The sequence below is a fragment of the Anser anser genome (assembly GCF_964211835.1).
Source record: "Anser anser genome assembly, chromosome: 6".
In the NCBI taxonomy this organism is placed as follows: Eukaryota; Metazoa; Chordata; class Aves; order Anseriformes; family Anatidae; genus Anser; species Anser anser.
The window spans coordinates 14,469,586-14,486,408 of NC_139726.1; the positions used below are offsets into that span (position 1 = coordinate 14,469,586).

The window sequence follows — 16,823 nt, forward strand, 5'->3', positions numbered from 1 at the left end:
GTAGAAATTCAGGCAAGCTTCACTCTCAAAACTACAGGAATTTCAAGGTAGATATGGATAATGGAGGAAAGTAAAAAAAAAAAAAAAAAATAAAAAAGCGACAAGGAATAGTAGGAAAAAATCTTGGCTATATTCTCTGAGTTTTCACAACACTTGTAGCAACTTCTGAGCACTTCCTTCACGGATATTGAAGATTTATGGAAGCGGGAGAACAAAATGCAGTCTAGGGGCTTCCAGTAGGAGTTGTGCACAGCCTACAATCCAGCAAGTTCACAATCCCACTTGAATTTCATCCAGATGTTAGCAACAGAAGTATTCCAGAAAGAATAGAAAACAGGCTCTTGATTAAAAGACAACTGAGATTCTAGCTTCCTAGGGACAACAGAAGTCAGATGCTCTACTTATGCAGAGGTGCCCTGTCATCTGAAGCAAGATTCATAGTGAGCTTAGGGATGGTGTGGTTTGGAGACAGGGTTGTTTATCCTGGGCTGCCAAGTGAAAATGGAGCTGCCAAGCATATGGGGAAATAGCTGCTAGCACAATTAATGGCTTCAGCTGAGACATCAGAACCTATTCAGAGCTGTCTTCAAAGTAAGGTAGGAGAAAAATTCTTTCTTCAAAACCAAAGAGGTGCACCACAAGAGCCAAAAATGCCAAATAGCCAGCCTCAGATGTAGAAAAGACAAGCTTTGTTAGCCATTTCTTGAAGCTATCTGAACCCAGAAAAAGAGTGGTAAGAGGGAGGCGAGCAGCAGTACAGCATCCCACAAGGATCAGCGATCAAGGATGGGCAGCCACCAGGGAGCACTTCACATTCACAGCCTCAATGACACAAAGTCATGTATGTGTCCGTGATCTCAGGCAAAGGTAAAGTGTATGTTCACGTGGGACAGGCCACCAACAGCAGAGGTCCTTGAGATACCCAGGATCTGGTCAGTGGTAACAGCGACTGATAAGAAGAGAAGCAATTCTTCAGATGGGACAAAGCAAAAATATCCCCGCAAGCAGAGCTATAATTAAACCAGAAGCACACCCAGTCAGAGCTGGTCACTCAGCCTCCTCTACACTTCATTTAGGCAAATAAAGAATTGTTCCAGGAAAACTACAAACATTCAGACAGTTGTGACCCCATAAAAACTCAATTACGTACGAGTTAACGTCAATACAAAACAGCTTTTTTCATTTACTGTAAATCTCAGTATTTAAAACTGAGTTCTTTGGCTGTAGAAGATTAGACAACTATATTTGAACTTTAGACTTTTCAAGGGAGACAAAGGTTCTCTTCTGCCTTCTTTTGCTGTAAGCAACTCCATCTCCTACCCAAGCAACCAGCAATGAGCTTCCAGATGTCCTCTTCAGCTGATCACTGCCCTGTGCTTTCTGCACCTTTCTTGGAAGGGAAATCGGAGAACGTCTGCAGGGAGCTGAGGCAAGACAACAGCCAGCAGATTTTAAAATACAGCACAGTTTACCAGTTAATGCACACGCATATTGAACTTGGACACATGCCCAGAGACTGATATTTGGGGCTTTCATTCGTGTGTGACAGAATGCAGCTAAGTCCATCTTTAGCTTCGTGAGGCATCTGTTGCTCATGCACCACTACAGCAACGCTCCCAATATCATCACAGGTCTTCTCAGATGTTAGTGGTTTTCTCTCATGGTTTGGGTTTTTGGCTTGTTTGTTTTCTGAACTGTCTAGGACTGGCAATAAAGATAACTCTTGGAAGACACTGCAAAGCAGAGATGGCCAGCCTTCCTAACCCTAACCAGCTGTACGCTGAAATGCTCCCATGGCTGAGACCCACAAGTCACATACCGCAGGTCTGGAGAGCCGAACAGAGCCCAGGAAAGCTTTACAGGCAGGTGATGGCTGGCTACTCTGAAGGACCACTGGGGGCCAGGGTTGAGTTTGGCACACAGCTGGGTCTTAGTGACTGCGGCCATCAGCCCGAACCACCCTCTATTTGGAGCAATTTAGATCTCTGGCTCTGAGCCAACCCAGCACTGGGCATGAAACAACATCATGACTTGAGCAGCTCACAGTCCACATGTGGTTCTGGTGCTACAAGCCAATTCCCTTGGGCAACAATTTTTGCTTTGTGCTTTTTTTTTTTAAATGAACAATTTTATTTCCTCACATTTATTAGCATTCAGATCTGCTGTACAGTGCTTGTTTCCTCTGCATTCCTCCTGGTGCAGTTTCTGGAACCACCTTCATTACTCCCATTTCTGTCCATGTTTGAAACTAGTTTCAACCAGCCCTGGTCAAACCACACCCCATATGACTGCAGACCATGGAATATGCAACTGCATCAAGACCTCTTGCTAAAGCAGTGGTTTGTAATATGGTCGCTGGTTGATTGTTTGTCTGAAAATCCTTATCCACAAGAGACACTGAAATAGTGCTGAAAGGCGGGCTAGTTCCAAAAACGTTAGGCGATGTTTGTGCTGCAGACTTCTGGACAGTGTAGCTCTGCTGACAGATGTGCTCCCTGACCAAGGGAGCAACGCCAGCAGCAGCAGCTCCCCATGAGAGGACACAGCACCTTTAGCAGCTTTGCGGACCAAAAGGGTAGTGGTTTACGACACCATTCCAGCACAACTATACTTCCTTTGTCAGATGAATAATCCTCCTGCGGTCCAGTAAAGATCTCTTACCTTATAAATTGCCTTCAGGATTAGCACACTAAGATCATGTTCAATTCAGACTTACAGGGCTCTGGCTCCAATTTCCCAAGGAATGTGGGACGCAAGGGGGAAGAGATCAGGAAAGACAAGTGTAATGAGTCAGTCTTTGGAAACCAAGCTAAGGATTTGACTCTAGATACTTGATTTACTGGCTAGTTCTAGAGCAGCAGCCAGTGAGCATTCATGGTTTCAACCTGGCACAGACAAGCTTGGGAGCCTGCCACTGCTGAACGTCCCCAGGTCAACTTAATACAGCACTCCTTAATGCTCCCTCACAAACGCCTCCCCTGCCCTTGCTGAGAACAGCTTCTCCAGCTCAGGACTCCTCTTGGATTTCTCCTTTATCCCTGTGGGAGCCCAGTACCACTGACCATCTGTCTGGGTCCACCCAGAAAAAAGCAAGGTTCATGGGATGCCATGCTGGTCCACAAGCCTGGAGTCCTCTCGTTTGCACATGAATGCAGCCACCGGGCATCCCTTCCTCCTCACCCCTGTGAAACCCTTTCAGACCTTATTTAATTCTCTACTCTCTCTACTACTATGCAACTTTACCTTCAATTTGCTGCCATTTTTTTTCCAGCTCCCCCCCCCCCCCCTCCATTGCTCCATCAGAGCTGAGCTTTCTTCTATCCATTTCTGTACACGGGCTATCTCCTGCGTTGGTCCACTCACAAACCAGCACTGACCTAGTAACTACTCATGCAGAGTGAGCATGGGCACACAGCTGCTTCAGTGACAAAAGGTCAGCTACTGAGGGGTGAGCAGCTTCAGTCAGGAAGGAACATTTGGACAGCAGGTGGCAAGAGTCACCCAGCCCAAGAGCCAGGAAGCTGAAAGCCCCAACACAGTCTTCATAGTTCAGCTGCGTGACTGCACTGGATGTGAATGGCTTTGCTGGAGCTGGGACAGCCACTTTTTCTTTGTATCTGTGCAACCAGAAGCCAGCTGTAACTGCTAGAGGAACAGGTATTAATAAAGTTACGTATTTCCTCAGGTAACCTGATTCAAAACTCATGCATACAGGGAAGAGGGGAAGTTTTGTGTAACTGGCCAGATGCAACAGGACAAAGAGAGGGTAAGATGCAAGAGGTGTCCCTACGCTTACAGGGAGTGTAAGGCGATGAGATGTAGGGTAACAGTCCTAACTGCTTCATGAGATGGCATGGTCACAGCACACCAGGGTCAGTCAGCTCCTCTGCCATGCCATGACCAGCAGTGGTGTAAGCCTGAGCTGCCCTGAGGTTCCCTTCATGTACCTCCTCAGGCTCATACAACACAAAACTCACAGAAACTTCAGCACCCTAATACATTAACTTACACATAGCAAGATCATTGAGATCAGCGTGGCAGCACCTGTGTGGCACTCCCTGGCTCGTGTTGCATAGATTTCAACCCATAAGGAGTTGTAATACTCTCCTCTGGCTTTGGAGGAGTAAGGGGAAAATACCTACACAAAAGGTACCCACTGGGAAACTATACAGCTCATAAATCAGAAGTAGTTCCTACAGAAGAGTTTCTGTTCTGCCTCAAGCACTTCAATTTTTAATTTTACAGACATCCTATTTTTTATTTCAGAGGTCAATAATAGACAAAGAACATGCTTTTGACACAGATGTTAAGAAAAAACACTAAATACCCTTTTATGTAGATGTTCCTGAACACAAAAATGTCTTGCAAGACAAATCCTCATTGCTTTTTAACCCCAGGCCACACCCTCACTAATACTGCACCAACGGAAGGCAGACTCCCCAGTTACGACCACCGCTGATTGAAATGTGTGCCCAGCACCTTCTTCTCCCCATATGTAACCATCCTCAGTGATGACAACCTTCTCACAGCAGGCCATATCCTCATGGGAGCAGACTCCAGTCCCTTTTTCCTAACTAGCACAGGCAAGGGATTTTGGTCTAAGGGTCATCGCATCAAGGTAGACTACAAGTCAGATGACTTTAGGGCCAAGGCTCGCCCTTGCTACCAGACAGGGTCAATGCTGGGAACAGAAGTGCAGCTGCTGGTGTGGAATATGAGGCAACCTGCTGGAGTAGAGTAGAAAGGCTTTTAAGGTAGGCACCCCACAAGATCTCAGACAAAAAAAACACACATACAGAGAGCCACCACATCCATCTACATACAGAGAGCCTTGGCTTTCAACTGAGTTTCGAGAGGATCTCAAAGAAACCCAGAGGATCACAGCATAAGGATGAAGATGAATTGCCTGGGAGCTTAAAGAAATGAGGTGAGGATGCTGATGAGAAGGTGGCAGGCAGTTGTGATGCTCCTGCCAAGAAGAACAAAAAGCAATGAGACATTCAACTCGGAATGAAGGAATAGAGGCACCACCTTTTACAACTAATTACCCCTAAGACCCCCTTAGGAAAGCCAACAGCACCAGAGTTCCCACACTTCTTACCCCAGCCCCTTCCCAGCTCTACCCCACCACATGGCTCCTGCCAGCCTCATCCCTGCTTCGTTCTTCTAGGCCTGTCCAGCCTCATGCTCCCGAGGACACGTTCTGCAGGGGCACATCCCCACTTTCCCCCTTGGGGGGTAAAAGACAGGTGCAGAAGATACCTGAACTGGCCTATCAAGGAAGTAAGTCAGTATTGTGTCAAGGTGGAATAGGAAATAACTTTTTGCTATAATAAGCCTAGCACAACATAATCTTATCTACAAAGGCTTAGTCTTTGTAGACTTAGTCATAGTCTTAATTTCCATAGTAAAACCTGGACTGATCTAGTCACACGGTTCCATTGAAACTCATGGTATTGCGTAGAGAGTTGTGTAATTTTTGCCCTTCCATGGTTTTCAAAAAGAGGTGCTGCCTGAAGTATGCTAAAGTATTTGGCAGACAACTGCTTCTCACAACAGATCTTTTACTCTGAAACTGGAAATAATTTTGTATTCACAGAAAGATTCATGCTCATCTCACTCTTGATATGCCCCATGCCACCTCCTGGGGTTTGCTGTACTTGGATGGGAATCTGAACTGGGAATACACAGGCACAAACCCCAAGCATCTTCTGATGTACAAGACACCTGGCTCCTTGGGTAGAGCCTGCAGCACGTGGCAGATCTTTCTAGTGGGGCTCTATTGATCTACCAGTGAGCAACACAGATCCAGCAGCCAGCCGCATCTGCGCTAAGAGCCCCAGGGAGGTCAGGGCTCTGTTTTGTACAAGCATTGGGAGAAATGCATCCTGAGACACTTCAGTGAGCTTCATGCTCAGTGCTGAGCTTGAAGAACTGGTACAATATTCAGAAGAGGGAGAATGTATCAGTAACATGGGGCAGATAGCCTTCAGCTCATGGCTAGTATAATGCCCTTGTCTACAATCTGGCAGGCAGCATAGAAAGTTTTCACATAATCTGTGCCTGGAGAGGTCTGAACCCTCTGGGACCCACATGCAGGAGGTACTGCAAAATGACAGCCAAACTCCAACCACAGATGTGTACGCACAAATTCTGCCAAAGGGGAAAAAAAAGCATAGAAAAAACATGCAGTGTTTATCCAGGAGTAAAAATTAGTCTATAAGGTCATTTATGGAGGACCTAGCTGTGGTGAACCCCAGCAATTTGTCAAGCTAGGGACTCAGCAGAGCAGAGCCACGCCACCCAGCCAGTAGGAACAACATCAAGCTCTGCCCAGACCACTGAGAAGCCCATGAGTACTCGCTAGCTCATCCTCTGTTGCAATACCCTCCAGGAGCACTTGGGGACTTGCAGTGTTAAGGACCCTCCCCAGTCCAAAGCTCACCCATCTGCTAAATTCATCTGGCCTGTCAAGATGAAGGTAGGAGGCTGTATTCCAAATTGTTGAAGATCAAGCCAGTACCTGGCCACGTGGTGCATGCTATAAAGCTGCTTTAAGTCAACAATTAAAATCAATGGTACTTCATCATCTTACATCAGTTGACAATCTGGTATACAAATGTGAAAAACTAAAGATTCCTCCTTTCCTCCATCCCCCTCCTCCTATCTTTCTTTCTTTTCCCCTTCCCACTGCCCTCCCAGCGAGGTACATGTATTGGATTCATTCTCTTTCATGAATCATTCCCAGGAAATTTGCCCTCCTTCACGTAGTACAAACCCTACCTTGGTTGAGGTAGGTCAGGGTTTCTTCGTGCAGTTTCACAGCAGGTGATGTGGCTGTGCAAAGGACGTACTGAAACGGAGGCAATTTGGCTTCATTCTCAGGAGACAGCTGAGGTTCTTCCTGCTTGAAGATCGGCAGTGCAAGGACATCTCTGAAACATACAATTCACACACATTTAGTTACAAAGACTTTATGGAATATTCTACTCTCACTCTGGATTTGATTCTCGTGCTCTGCAATAATGGAGATGATCTCTGGAGAAACACTGAGTTATGATGGCTAAAAAAGAAAGAATTTGGCCTGTATAATGTAACAAGGCAGCTTCTGCCGCTAAGATGTCAGCACTGGACACAAAAGAACACAGCATTAGCGAAACAGTATTTCTGAAAATTAAAATGTTTTAAAAACATAAGTTAGATTTACTTTTTAGTTAAGCAGGTTCCCCTGATAGAAGTATCAGAATGAGTCCAGAAGAGGGCCACGAAGATGATCTAGGGGCTAGAGCACCTCTCCTATGAAGGCAAGCTGAGGGAGTTGGGGCTGTTCAGCCTGGAGAAGAGAAGGCTCCGGGGAGACCTTACAGCAGCCTGCCGGTACCTAGAGGGGGCCTAGAGGAAAGCTGGGGAGGGACTCTTTGTCAGGATGTAGGGATAGGACAAGGGGTGATGCCTTTAAACTAAAAGAGGGGAGATTTAGATTAGATATAGGGAAGAAATTCTTTACTAGGAGGGTGGTGAGGCACCGGACCCGGTTGGCCAGAGAAGCTGTGGCTGCCCCATCCCTGGAGGTGTTCAAGGCCAGGCTGGATGGGGCTCTGGGCAGCCTGGGCTGGTGGGAGGTGTCCCTGCCCATGAAAAGGGCTGGAATTAGATGGTCTTTAAGGTCCCTTCCAACCCAAACCATTCTGTGATCTTGTGAACCAACCTCTCTGATAAAAGCCTATCAGAAGAAAAAAAGCTAGAAAGGACAGCTAAATGTCAGCTTAGTAAAAGTTCTGCAAGCATCAGCAAAGGGTCAGAAGCACACATAGGCCTGTTGTAAAAAAGGAGCCGTGCATGTACCTGTCATGAACTGCTGGATTACTCGACTCCTAACATCTCCTCACACCTTAATAAATCTGATCCTGAGAAATAGCATAGCCCTTCAGACATCAGACTACCCTCACAAAAGCAAACAGGCGCTCAGCAGCAGCTCCACAAGGAGCTGTGCAGTCCCAGTTCTCCCTCCCTTACAAGATGTTCGTGCTGACTTACAGCCACACCGACCCCAGCTCGCACTAATCCCCAAACAGAATGGATGTCAGCGATGCTGACAGCACAACAGAACGATTAGCACAAAAAGATGCCAGGAATAAGCACCCTCATCTCAGCATGTCTAATGCTGGAGAGCCCCATTAGCCTTTCCTGCATCTCTAACATTTCAGATCACTGTATCTACCCTACTTAAGACATTAATACCCTTCCAAATTAGGAGGATTATATTGAACACAGACAGTTCAGAATAAGTAATCAGGTTTCTTTTCCTCTGCTTCCTCCATATATGTGAAGACTCAGAATTCCCATCACATAGGCTGCAGTTCTGCTCCCTTCAGTAATCCCCACACACCAAAAGCTTTCAGAAAAGCTGCTCAGGAGAATGCCAGTGCATATAGGCATGCTGCCTACGGAAAGAGCGTTAAGAATTTTTCCTTGCCTGCTCAGTTAATGATCCACCTCGCATTCACTCATAACACCCACGACCTTGAAGGCTACCCAGGTCATCAGTGAAATGGTGCAGCAGTTTATAGCAAACTGCTGAAGTGCCTGCTTCAGGTACTCCTGTTTATGGAGAAATAAAGCCAGAGAGCAAACCGTGCCACTTCAGGAGAAAAGAAACACCCATCTATTTCCATTCCCTCTTCCAACTGCACCCCCTCCATATTATCACCAACTTGAAAGCACCCAGCCCCGTTCACTTACTGGCATTACTGACATAAACCACTGCTCTTACCCAACTGCGACCATAGAGAGGTTTTTTTCCCTTAGTGATGATTTACTACAGTAATGAAGTGACAGAAATGCCTCCAGTAGATTTCTGAAATAGATACCATTGCTCCACACACACGCAGGATCTGATACTGCTCCAGCCATCTCGCTCACCCCGGATGCCAACATTTGCTCTCAACGCACTCCTCTGCGCAACGCTAGAGGAATGCACGCTGCCTCACGGATGAGAGCAGACCGAAAACCCTCAAGTCTGAGAGCTTCTGCAGCTCTGCAAAAATAAAGAGCGTGCAAAATCTGGCCCAGGGTTAGCAGCTAGGTGTATCAATTCCTCCCCTTCTGCTGAAACAGTTGAGAAACTTAGGCAAGCGGGGGTTGAAATTCAAAATACTGTATTTCACATCAGTCTCTTAACACCCCTACATTTGCCAGAACAGCTGTCTGATCGTTGATGACCGTAAGCACTGACAGATACATGATTTAGTTTCTGGAAAGCTTAACCATATCAAAGCACTAATGAAGCCACAGAGATAAGTCACCTTCTTATTCCTGTAGCATTTCAGCCAGGGGTATCCCTAACTTTGGATCAAGCCCTCATGAAATATTTCACCTTACTAGAACTGTTTGGAACATAGAATATGTGAACAATAGTTAAAGGGTTAAAAGGATTTCTATTGTGTAAGTATATAAGACACCAATATTTGTTCAACTCCCTTCACAAGTGCTACAAAATCAAGTTTTGGAAAAAGCAATTTTATTTTTTTTTTTTTAAAACAACATCCTTTGCCCCCTGAAGAATCCTTTAAAAATAGGGCAGGGGGAAGGAGGAGAACCTTAAAACTCTCCCAAGTTTCATCTTCATGCTAAAGCTTTAGTATTCTCATCTTCACTAAAGGTTGGTCCACTTACCTGGGGAAAGGGAGAAAGTTTGCAAGACAGACGGCTCAGCCAGCTGGTAGAGCAGAGATCGAAATACATATGTTTCTATGAAAATGAAGGAAGACTTGCAAGGATTTATCTGTAGTATTGTCTTGCTATAATTACAAATACCCACTGCAACCACATCACACTGAGGTATGCCAGAGTTTACACAGATGTCTCAGATATGCACAAAGCCTTTGATCATTACAAAATTATAATCCATACAAACTTTTCCCATAGCTACCTCAAGGACTGTACTAATTCAGCTTCCTCTGCACAGTCTCAACCAGAGGATACAGACAGCCCTCACAGTCACAGCCCAAAACAAAGTGTCCCTCTCTAGGAACGTATGTCTTGACATCCTCCCATCAGTTAGTCAGAATCAGAGGTCTCCACAAAAAAAAAGTGTTTTATTCAACTGACCTTTCCTGAAATGCCTGAGGCTATTGCTTAATGCTGCCATAAATCTGGTTTTAGGGCTTTTAGTCCCACTGTCACAGTGGCAAACACTCACTAAAGGCGACTCTTGTTGCTGAAGCACTGGCAGGTTACCTGCACACCAGCAGCCTTCCTGCCAGACCACGAACCTCGCAACTGAGAGCATCAATCAGCAGAAATAATCAGATGTGTTTTCTGGCCAGTTCAAAGGAAGCTGAACTGTGGGCTTGAGCCTGACCCAGACTCGATGATCTTGTAGCACTCTGATGCTATGAACCTATAGCGTTAGATCAACCTGAGCAGCATAAGAGCAATCACAGCAACCATGGGCACAAGTTGCAAGGCTGAGGCTCGCCTGCTACTACTGCTCTCACTGTCCTCATCAGCTTTGCAAGCACAGAGCACAAGACTTCTGCCCCAAGCACATAGGTAAAATATTTACTGGGGTAGAGGAAGGAGGTGAAGCACCCTATATGCAGAAGCAAGGAAGGCTGCTGGCAAGCAAGAATCTCACGCTACCGTATCACTTGATAATGGAAAGTGATTATTTGGTTGAAAAATTCCTTTGCAAATACTGATAAGGAGCAGGAATTGTTACAACTGCATGTCACGTTGAAAGAGCAGCATTATCGGCGTGTGAGGTGCTTTGCCGGACAAACTGGCCGTCTCTCGGGAGCAGCTATTTGGGGTGCATTTGGAAAGCACGGCTGTTGGGCCACCGCCAGAGCCTCCACTGCCACCCGTCAGTGAAACTGGGCTCCAGCGGAGCGGCAGCAATCGACACCAGCTGAGAGCCCGGCCTTATACATTCAGAGAAAAATAATTCATAAGCACCCAGCGAAAAGGAAACTCCCAAAGTTGCCTGCTTTGTTGTCTTCTGGAGGGAGGAAATACGAGTTTGCGCTAACACATGTTGCAGACTATTGTTCAGCAGCCCTTGTGCTTAAATTAGGCACATTTAATTAAACGCGCCTGTGTGGAGGCAGGAAAAAGCTGGTTTAGACAAGTTCAGAAAGTGAAATTAAGAGCTTTTCGCTCCTTGCCCCAAAAAGAAGAGGCAGAAAGCCCGTCCTGAGCAAACGGGGCGCCCTCCGAGCCCTTCTCCAGGCTCCCCCTCGGAGCCCAGCCAAAGCCCCAGGGGAGGAGGGAGCCGGCGGGGGCCAGGGGGCGAAACTCCCGGCAAGGCGTCTGTGGCGGCGGTAACGTGGGAGGGAGAAAGGAGCGAGAGGAAGCCCACACCTCCCAGAAAGAGGGGTTTCTGCGGGCAAAGCCGCGCTCACGCCGGGACTCACCGCAGGTAGCTGCCGGTGGAGTGCTGGTTGTAGTGCTCCGGCTGCGTGTGCCAAAACAGCATCTTGGGCGGGGAGGGGGCCCGCTGCTGGCGCTGGGGGAAGGCGGCGAAGGGTGGGGGCCAGCCGGGCTGCCCACCCCGAGACACCCCGGGCACCGCTCCCGCCAGCTCCAGCCGCGGCCCCGCCGGCTCCCGGCGCTTTTATGGCCCGGCCCCGGCCGGCGCGGGTTGGCTGCGTTCGGCGCTGGAGGGCGGCCGAGCCCTCCCCCGGCCCGCCCCGCTCCGCCTCGCCCGGCCGCAGGTGGCTGAGGGCGGCCCCGGGGCGGCGGCACCGACACCGGGAGCGGGAGCGGGAGCAGAGGCGAGGGCGGCCGTGGGGAAGGCGCTCCCCGGCCGGGGAGAGCGGCAGCGGGGTCCCGGGGCAGCCCGCCGAGGGACGGGGGAGAGCTCGCGGTTCTGTCGCGACATGGCGGCTCTCATGCCCGCTCTGTCACAGCGACCGTGGCAATGTCCCCACCGCCCCGGTTGGCATCAGTGAGGCCAAGCGTGAAGGCACCGTTGAGGCCCCTGAAAGTCCCTGTGCTTTAAATTAAGGACAGATGATTGGTTTCACTCCGCGCTGCCTCATACACCGTCCTTCCCCTTGTGTTATCGTGAACGTTCCTTCAGGGGGCAAAGTGCTGGTGGAGGACCAGCCTTGTGGCCACAGGACCAGCCTCACGGCCAGAGGACCAGCCCCAGCCTCCCATGCCCATCACATCCCTAACTCACGGTGCCCACTCATCACACCTTCCTGTCCCACCAATCCTGCAATTGTTGGGACAGAGGGAGCCACAGGATGGAGGGGGGTTCCCATTTGGCCATGTCCTATTGCCTATCCGCCAGCAGAAATGGAAAACAAACTCTTAATTACTCCGAGTCATTAAACATCTTCTGATCTGTTTTGTAGAAGGCTTCTTGGTCAAGTTTCAACTGAGAAAAAGGCAGCTGACGCACATAACTTGCTGCTTGCAGCAATTTTTCAAGGTAGCTGTCAGCATATATCATTATGGACTGCCATGCTTCACAGCCGAGCTAGCAACGTTTCATTGTCAGGTGGAATTTGTATTATCCTGCCATGATTAGAGTATCTATATTGTCACAGCACCCATAGATCATCATTAGGTCCAGCCCCAGAAAGTTAAATGCGGTGTACCTATAGGCATGGGCAACTGATATCCACATGCATCACAAGTAGAACAAGGTAATCTGAAGGGTAACCGAGCAGTTTCACAGAGGTGCTATGAGTCTTCAAGTATTTAAGAGATATTATTTAAATCTGCCAATCTCTGTTAGTATCAGACTGAGAAATAGCAGAAATAAACATACCTTTAAGGTAGTTTCTCTTTCCTCTGCTACTATACAGCTAGACACACACCTGCTTCTTTCAAAGCAAAATGGCTCAAGTTATGTCGGAACTGTCTTATACTCTTAACAATATTTAGCTCTGCTCACACAACATCTGAGCGGGAACAGCTGTTCGGACCTCAATTGAGCAAAGTGTCTAAATATAGCTTCTGGACAGAGAAGCAAGACAAAGTTTGTGGAGGTGTCCAAGGACTCTCTAAACAATAAATATTCTTCCACAGTTCTGAGCATTTTGCTGTGCTGACTGGAGAAATATGTAGTCCAACTGAAGAATAAATGACCGTACTGTTCCAACTGAAGGATCCCATCAAGTCTGGCATGTCAATATTTTCTTTGCTCTCTTTCTAGAAAGTAAATGTGTTGGAAGGAAAATGGCATTAAAATGGCTTTGTTTCCTCTCTGGTCTGTGCTGAATGTAGAAAATAAGGTTAGGTCTGCTAATTAATTTTACATAGTCTCCACCACCACCCCTGTCTTCGAAGTCTTCCTGTAAGCACAAATCTGTTGATAAAAATACATCTTTGTTCTTTGTCTACCTCTTCTGAAATAAATCTCAGCCCTCTTCTGGTCTAACTTCTGCTCTTTCTCCAGTGTGGAATTTTGTATCGCAGCATCAGGAACCCTCACTTGATTTTCAAAATCCACCATATCACATGGCCCAAGTCCTTCTCTGCTAACCTCTGGGGCTCCCTGAATCACGCAGCACCTGCTCTTCCTCTTTCCTTACTACAGCCCCTCAGGAAAGAAATCTCCTTTGCCGCAGCTTTCTCACCTGAACCTCCCTTCACTCTCCTGCTCACTCCCAGATGAAAGTCTTTCCTTCCCTCTGCTGTGCTGTCTGCTCTTCATCTCTCCTTTTAGATGCGTGTTCAGTTGGCCACAGTAAAATGCTTTGTTCATATGAATAAAAGTGACTGAGTGAATATTTTGTTTGATGAACTTTCTACTTGAGATAATACTGTGAAAGGACTTTGGGGTATTTTTGCAAGAAAGAGTATTTTAAAAATACGTATCTTTTCATGTGGATATTTGTGCCCGGGCACACAAGTGCCATGTCAGTTAGTTCAAGCTGACATAAAGATGAACTATGTTTTTAAGTACGTAAGTCCTTTTGACTTAGAACAAACAAACAAAACCTTCAAGCATTAATATGTGCACTTTCAGTTTAAGATGTTATTGCCCCCCCAGTTTTGCTCTGCTACTTTGCTAGTCATTACAATCCCCATAGCTGAGCACTGAGCAGAAAGCACCTATGCCCTTCATCTGCTTCGCTGGAAAGTTGAGAGGTTTAGATCAGTTTCTTGGCACTTTGAGCCAAGCCAGTAGACTTTGTGCTGAACTGACTGAGATACAGCCACGTATTCTCCCCCTTTTTCCCTCTAGAAAAAAAAAAAAAAAAAGGCCAGGGGGGTCCTTTACCCAAGAGGCTAAAGGGAGTTGAGCACAGGAGCATTATAACACTGCAGCGTTGGTAAGTAAAAGCTGAGATTGGCAAAAGTAATTAAAAGTAATCAGGCACTTAACTGCCACCAAATTCGAAGGAAACAAAGCAACCAAATACCTTTGTGGATCCTACCACAATTATTTAAATTCCTTCTGAAAAATCCAACATCCTACCTCAGGTAAGCAATTTTGTATTCAGGAAGCCCAAAATAAACCGAGTTGAAGGATCAAGGTTAAACATTACACTGTATTGAAGAGCTTCCAAAAGCTTCCATTAGCTTATTATGGCATTAGTCAAGGTTATTCAGGGATTACTCCAACTCTCTCCTTATGCATGGGCCAAGCCGTCTGTTTCTGCGTGGGCCCATATGCTCAAATATAATCTTGTATGTAAAGAGGAAGAGCATGCCCTCTCCTCTCACTGTCCTCAGGATCTCTGTATGACTGACTCTTTGTTTGCCAAATACATCCTTAATAGCTTTGTCCCTGGCAAGGAGCCTGTACAAGCAGAGAAGCTCCCTGCCTGTAGGCAGTGCGGTGCAGGCGAGGACAGCTACAGGACTGCTACAGTGTGAGGCAAAGAGTTAATCCAGGTCGGTATCTGCCAAGGGAAACCAAAAAGGAAAATGTGGCCCTGTTCTGCTTGCCCACCTCTGAGCCACCAGGCCCAGACCTTAGAGTTGGAAACTGTCTGGATGAACTGCAGGGACCCGAGATGATCTGCAGGGACTTGGGAAGGCCTTCTGGGTGGCCACCCAAGCACTGAATGTGCTTGAAGGAAAAAGTAGCATGGTGCCTTTTGTGTTGCATGCAGTTTATCTCACAGGTATCCAGCCTCTGCTCTGGGGATCCTTGGGGGAACTATGCGCTGTATCTAAGTAGGCTCTGCAAGATAACCAAGAAACAGTCAGTGCTGTGACTGGTTTATTTGCTCTACTTTTCCTGGAAAACACTGAAGGCACCAGAATCTAGAAAAGATTGAAAACCCATAATTCTAATCAGCTTTGACGTGTAGTCATTGCAATGAGCAAGCTAGAGAACAAGAAGTCATTTCCCTACCCTCTGCAGAGAGGTCAGGATTATCATATGGCACTGTGCCTTAAGAAAGGAACAGCTTTTATATGGCCATTCTTCTAAAAGCTGGCAAAATCACTGCTATGCCTTTGACTGGATTTGGGACAACTTCCAGTGGCAAGTGCTGGCTCTTACAGGTAGCCCACCATGCCCCAAGGTCTCCTCATCCAGCCTGGGCAGATCCATGTTTCAGATGGAGACCAGCCCAGGTGGTACGAATGTAGGCTTGGTGTTACAACCCAGAAGGAGGACACTGAATTGGGAAAGTTTCCTGATGAAAAACTGAGAATGACTAAGGTCCTGAAAATGTGAAAGAGACAAGGAGCTTAGTTTGGCTTTCTCCAGCCAAAGATTAACAGGTGACCCAATCGTCATCTGTAAATACTCAGATGGGAAATTAACATTTCATAACTAATGCTTCTAAACCTCACAGAAAAGACTCAAGAGCCACAGAATAAACATTAGAGATTCATAAACTGGGGCTAAGACCAGACTGCACAATCTAGCACGGAAGTTAAACAAACGTGTGAGCAACTTTGCCAAAGTCTGTGGTTAGCCCCCTTTCTCCATCCCCATTTTCTAGATGTATTAAGACTAGACTTTCCTCCCTAAAAAAATATGTTCTGGCCTGAACTGCAAGGAATTCATTTAAGTCCTGTGGCCTGTGTGACAGAGGAGAAGAAAGATGCTCACTAGGATCCTTTCTATCTTTATGATCTCTGACGTTGCCTCACCAAAGGCTTCCAAACTACTTCCTATTACAATAACCTCCCTGTTCTACCTTGTGTGTCTAAGGCGATGTATCTCCTTCCCAGACAGCCAAACACCCAGAAATGCTCATATGCCATGATGCTTTGTCAACACAAACGTCATGACACAATGAAAACTGCACTAACTGGACTTAATAGCAAAACAAATATCAGAAAGAATACTCCACACGGTGACTTACTTATTTTCGTATTCAAATAATTCATTAAAACTCCCACCATTTTCTCGCTTATCAGAGGTCACCATCAAATTTCCATTTGCCACTGAATTTCCAGGCACAACCAAGCACTGATGAATCCACGAGGGTTTTTTGTTGGGTTTTTTTTTGGTGTTTTTTTTTTCCACAGAAATTAAGCCTCATTTGCAAGCTTTCATCAATGTCACATTAATCATTTTGACTGTCCTGATTTTATCAGCAGAATCAATTTTTTTTTTTCTTCCTGGTGAACATTTCTTTTAAAGTCATTTTGTTGTGGAAACAAAAATATTTACACAATGAGGATGACAGATGATTGGATGACAAAATAAGAGCTTTTTAAATGCACATTATACATCTATTGGCATTGGCTTTCTCATTGTGAGCTACAGGCTGCAATTACCAGGCCGGGCACTCTCCGTATGAGCAGACACAGTAGCTGTGTGTACGTTGCAGCGAGAGGTGAGCGAGGACTCCAGAACCGCCAGCACTGGTAGGAAAGCAGCACATGTCTTAAAA

General features: G+C 46.6%; 1 protein-coding gene across 1 annotated transcript in view; it reads right to left on the reverse strand.

Moving 5' to 3' along the window:
- The window catches only part of TFCP2L1 (transcription factor CP2 like 1), a 37,807-nt gene extending 26,198 nt beyond the window's left edge, over positions 1–11,609 (reverse strand). The window contains exons 1-2 of the mRNA XM_083840620.1: positions 11,418–11,609; positions 6,784–6,935 (exon numbers count right to left, since the gene is read on the reverse strand). Coding sequence (XP_083696746.1) covers positions 6,784–6,935; positions 11,418–11,479 — 214 coding nt within the window. The 5' untranslated portion in view covers positions 11,480–11,609. The remainder of the gene's footprint in view (positions 1–6,783; positions 6,936–11,417) is intronic.
- Positions 11,610–16,823: the final 5,214 nt, after the last annotated feature.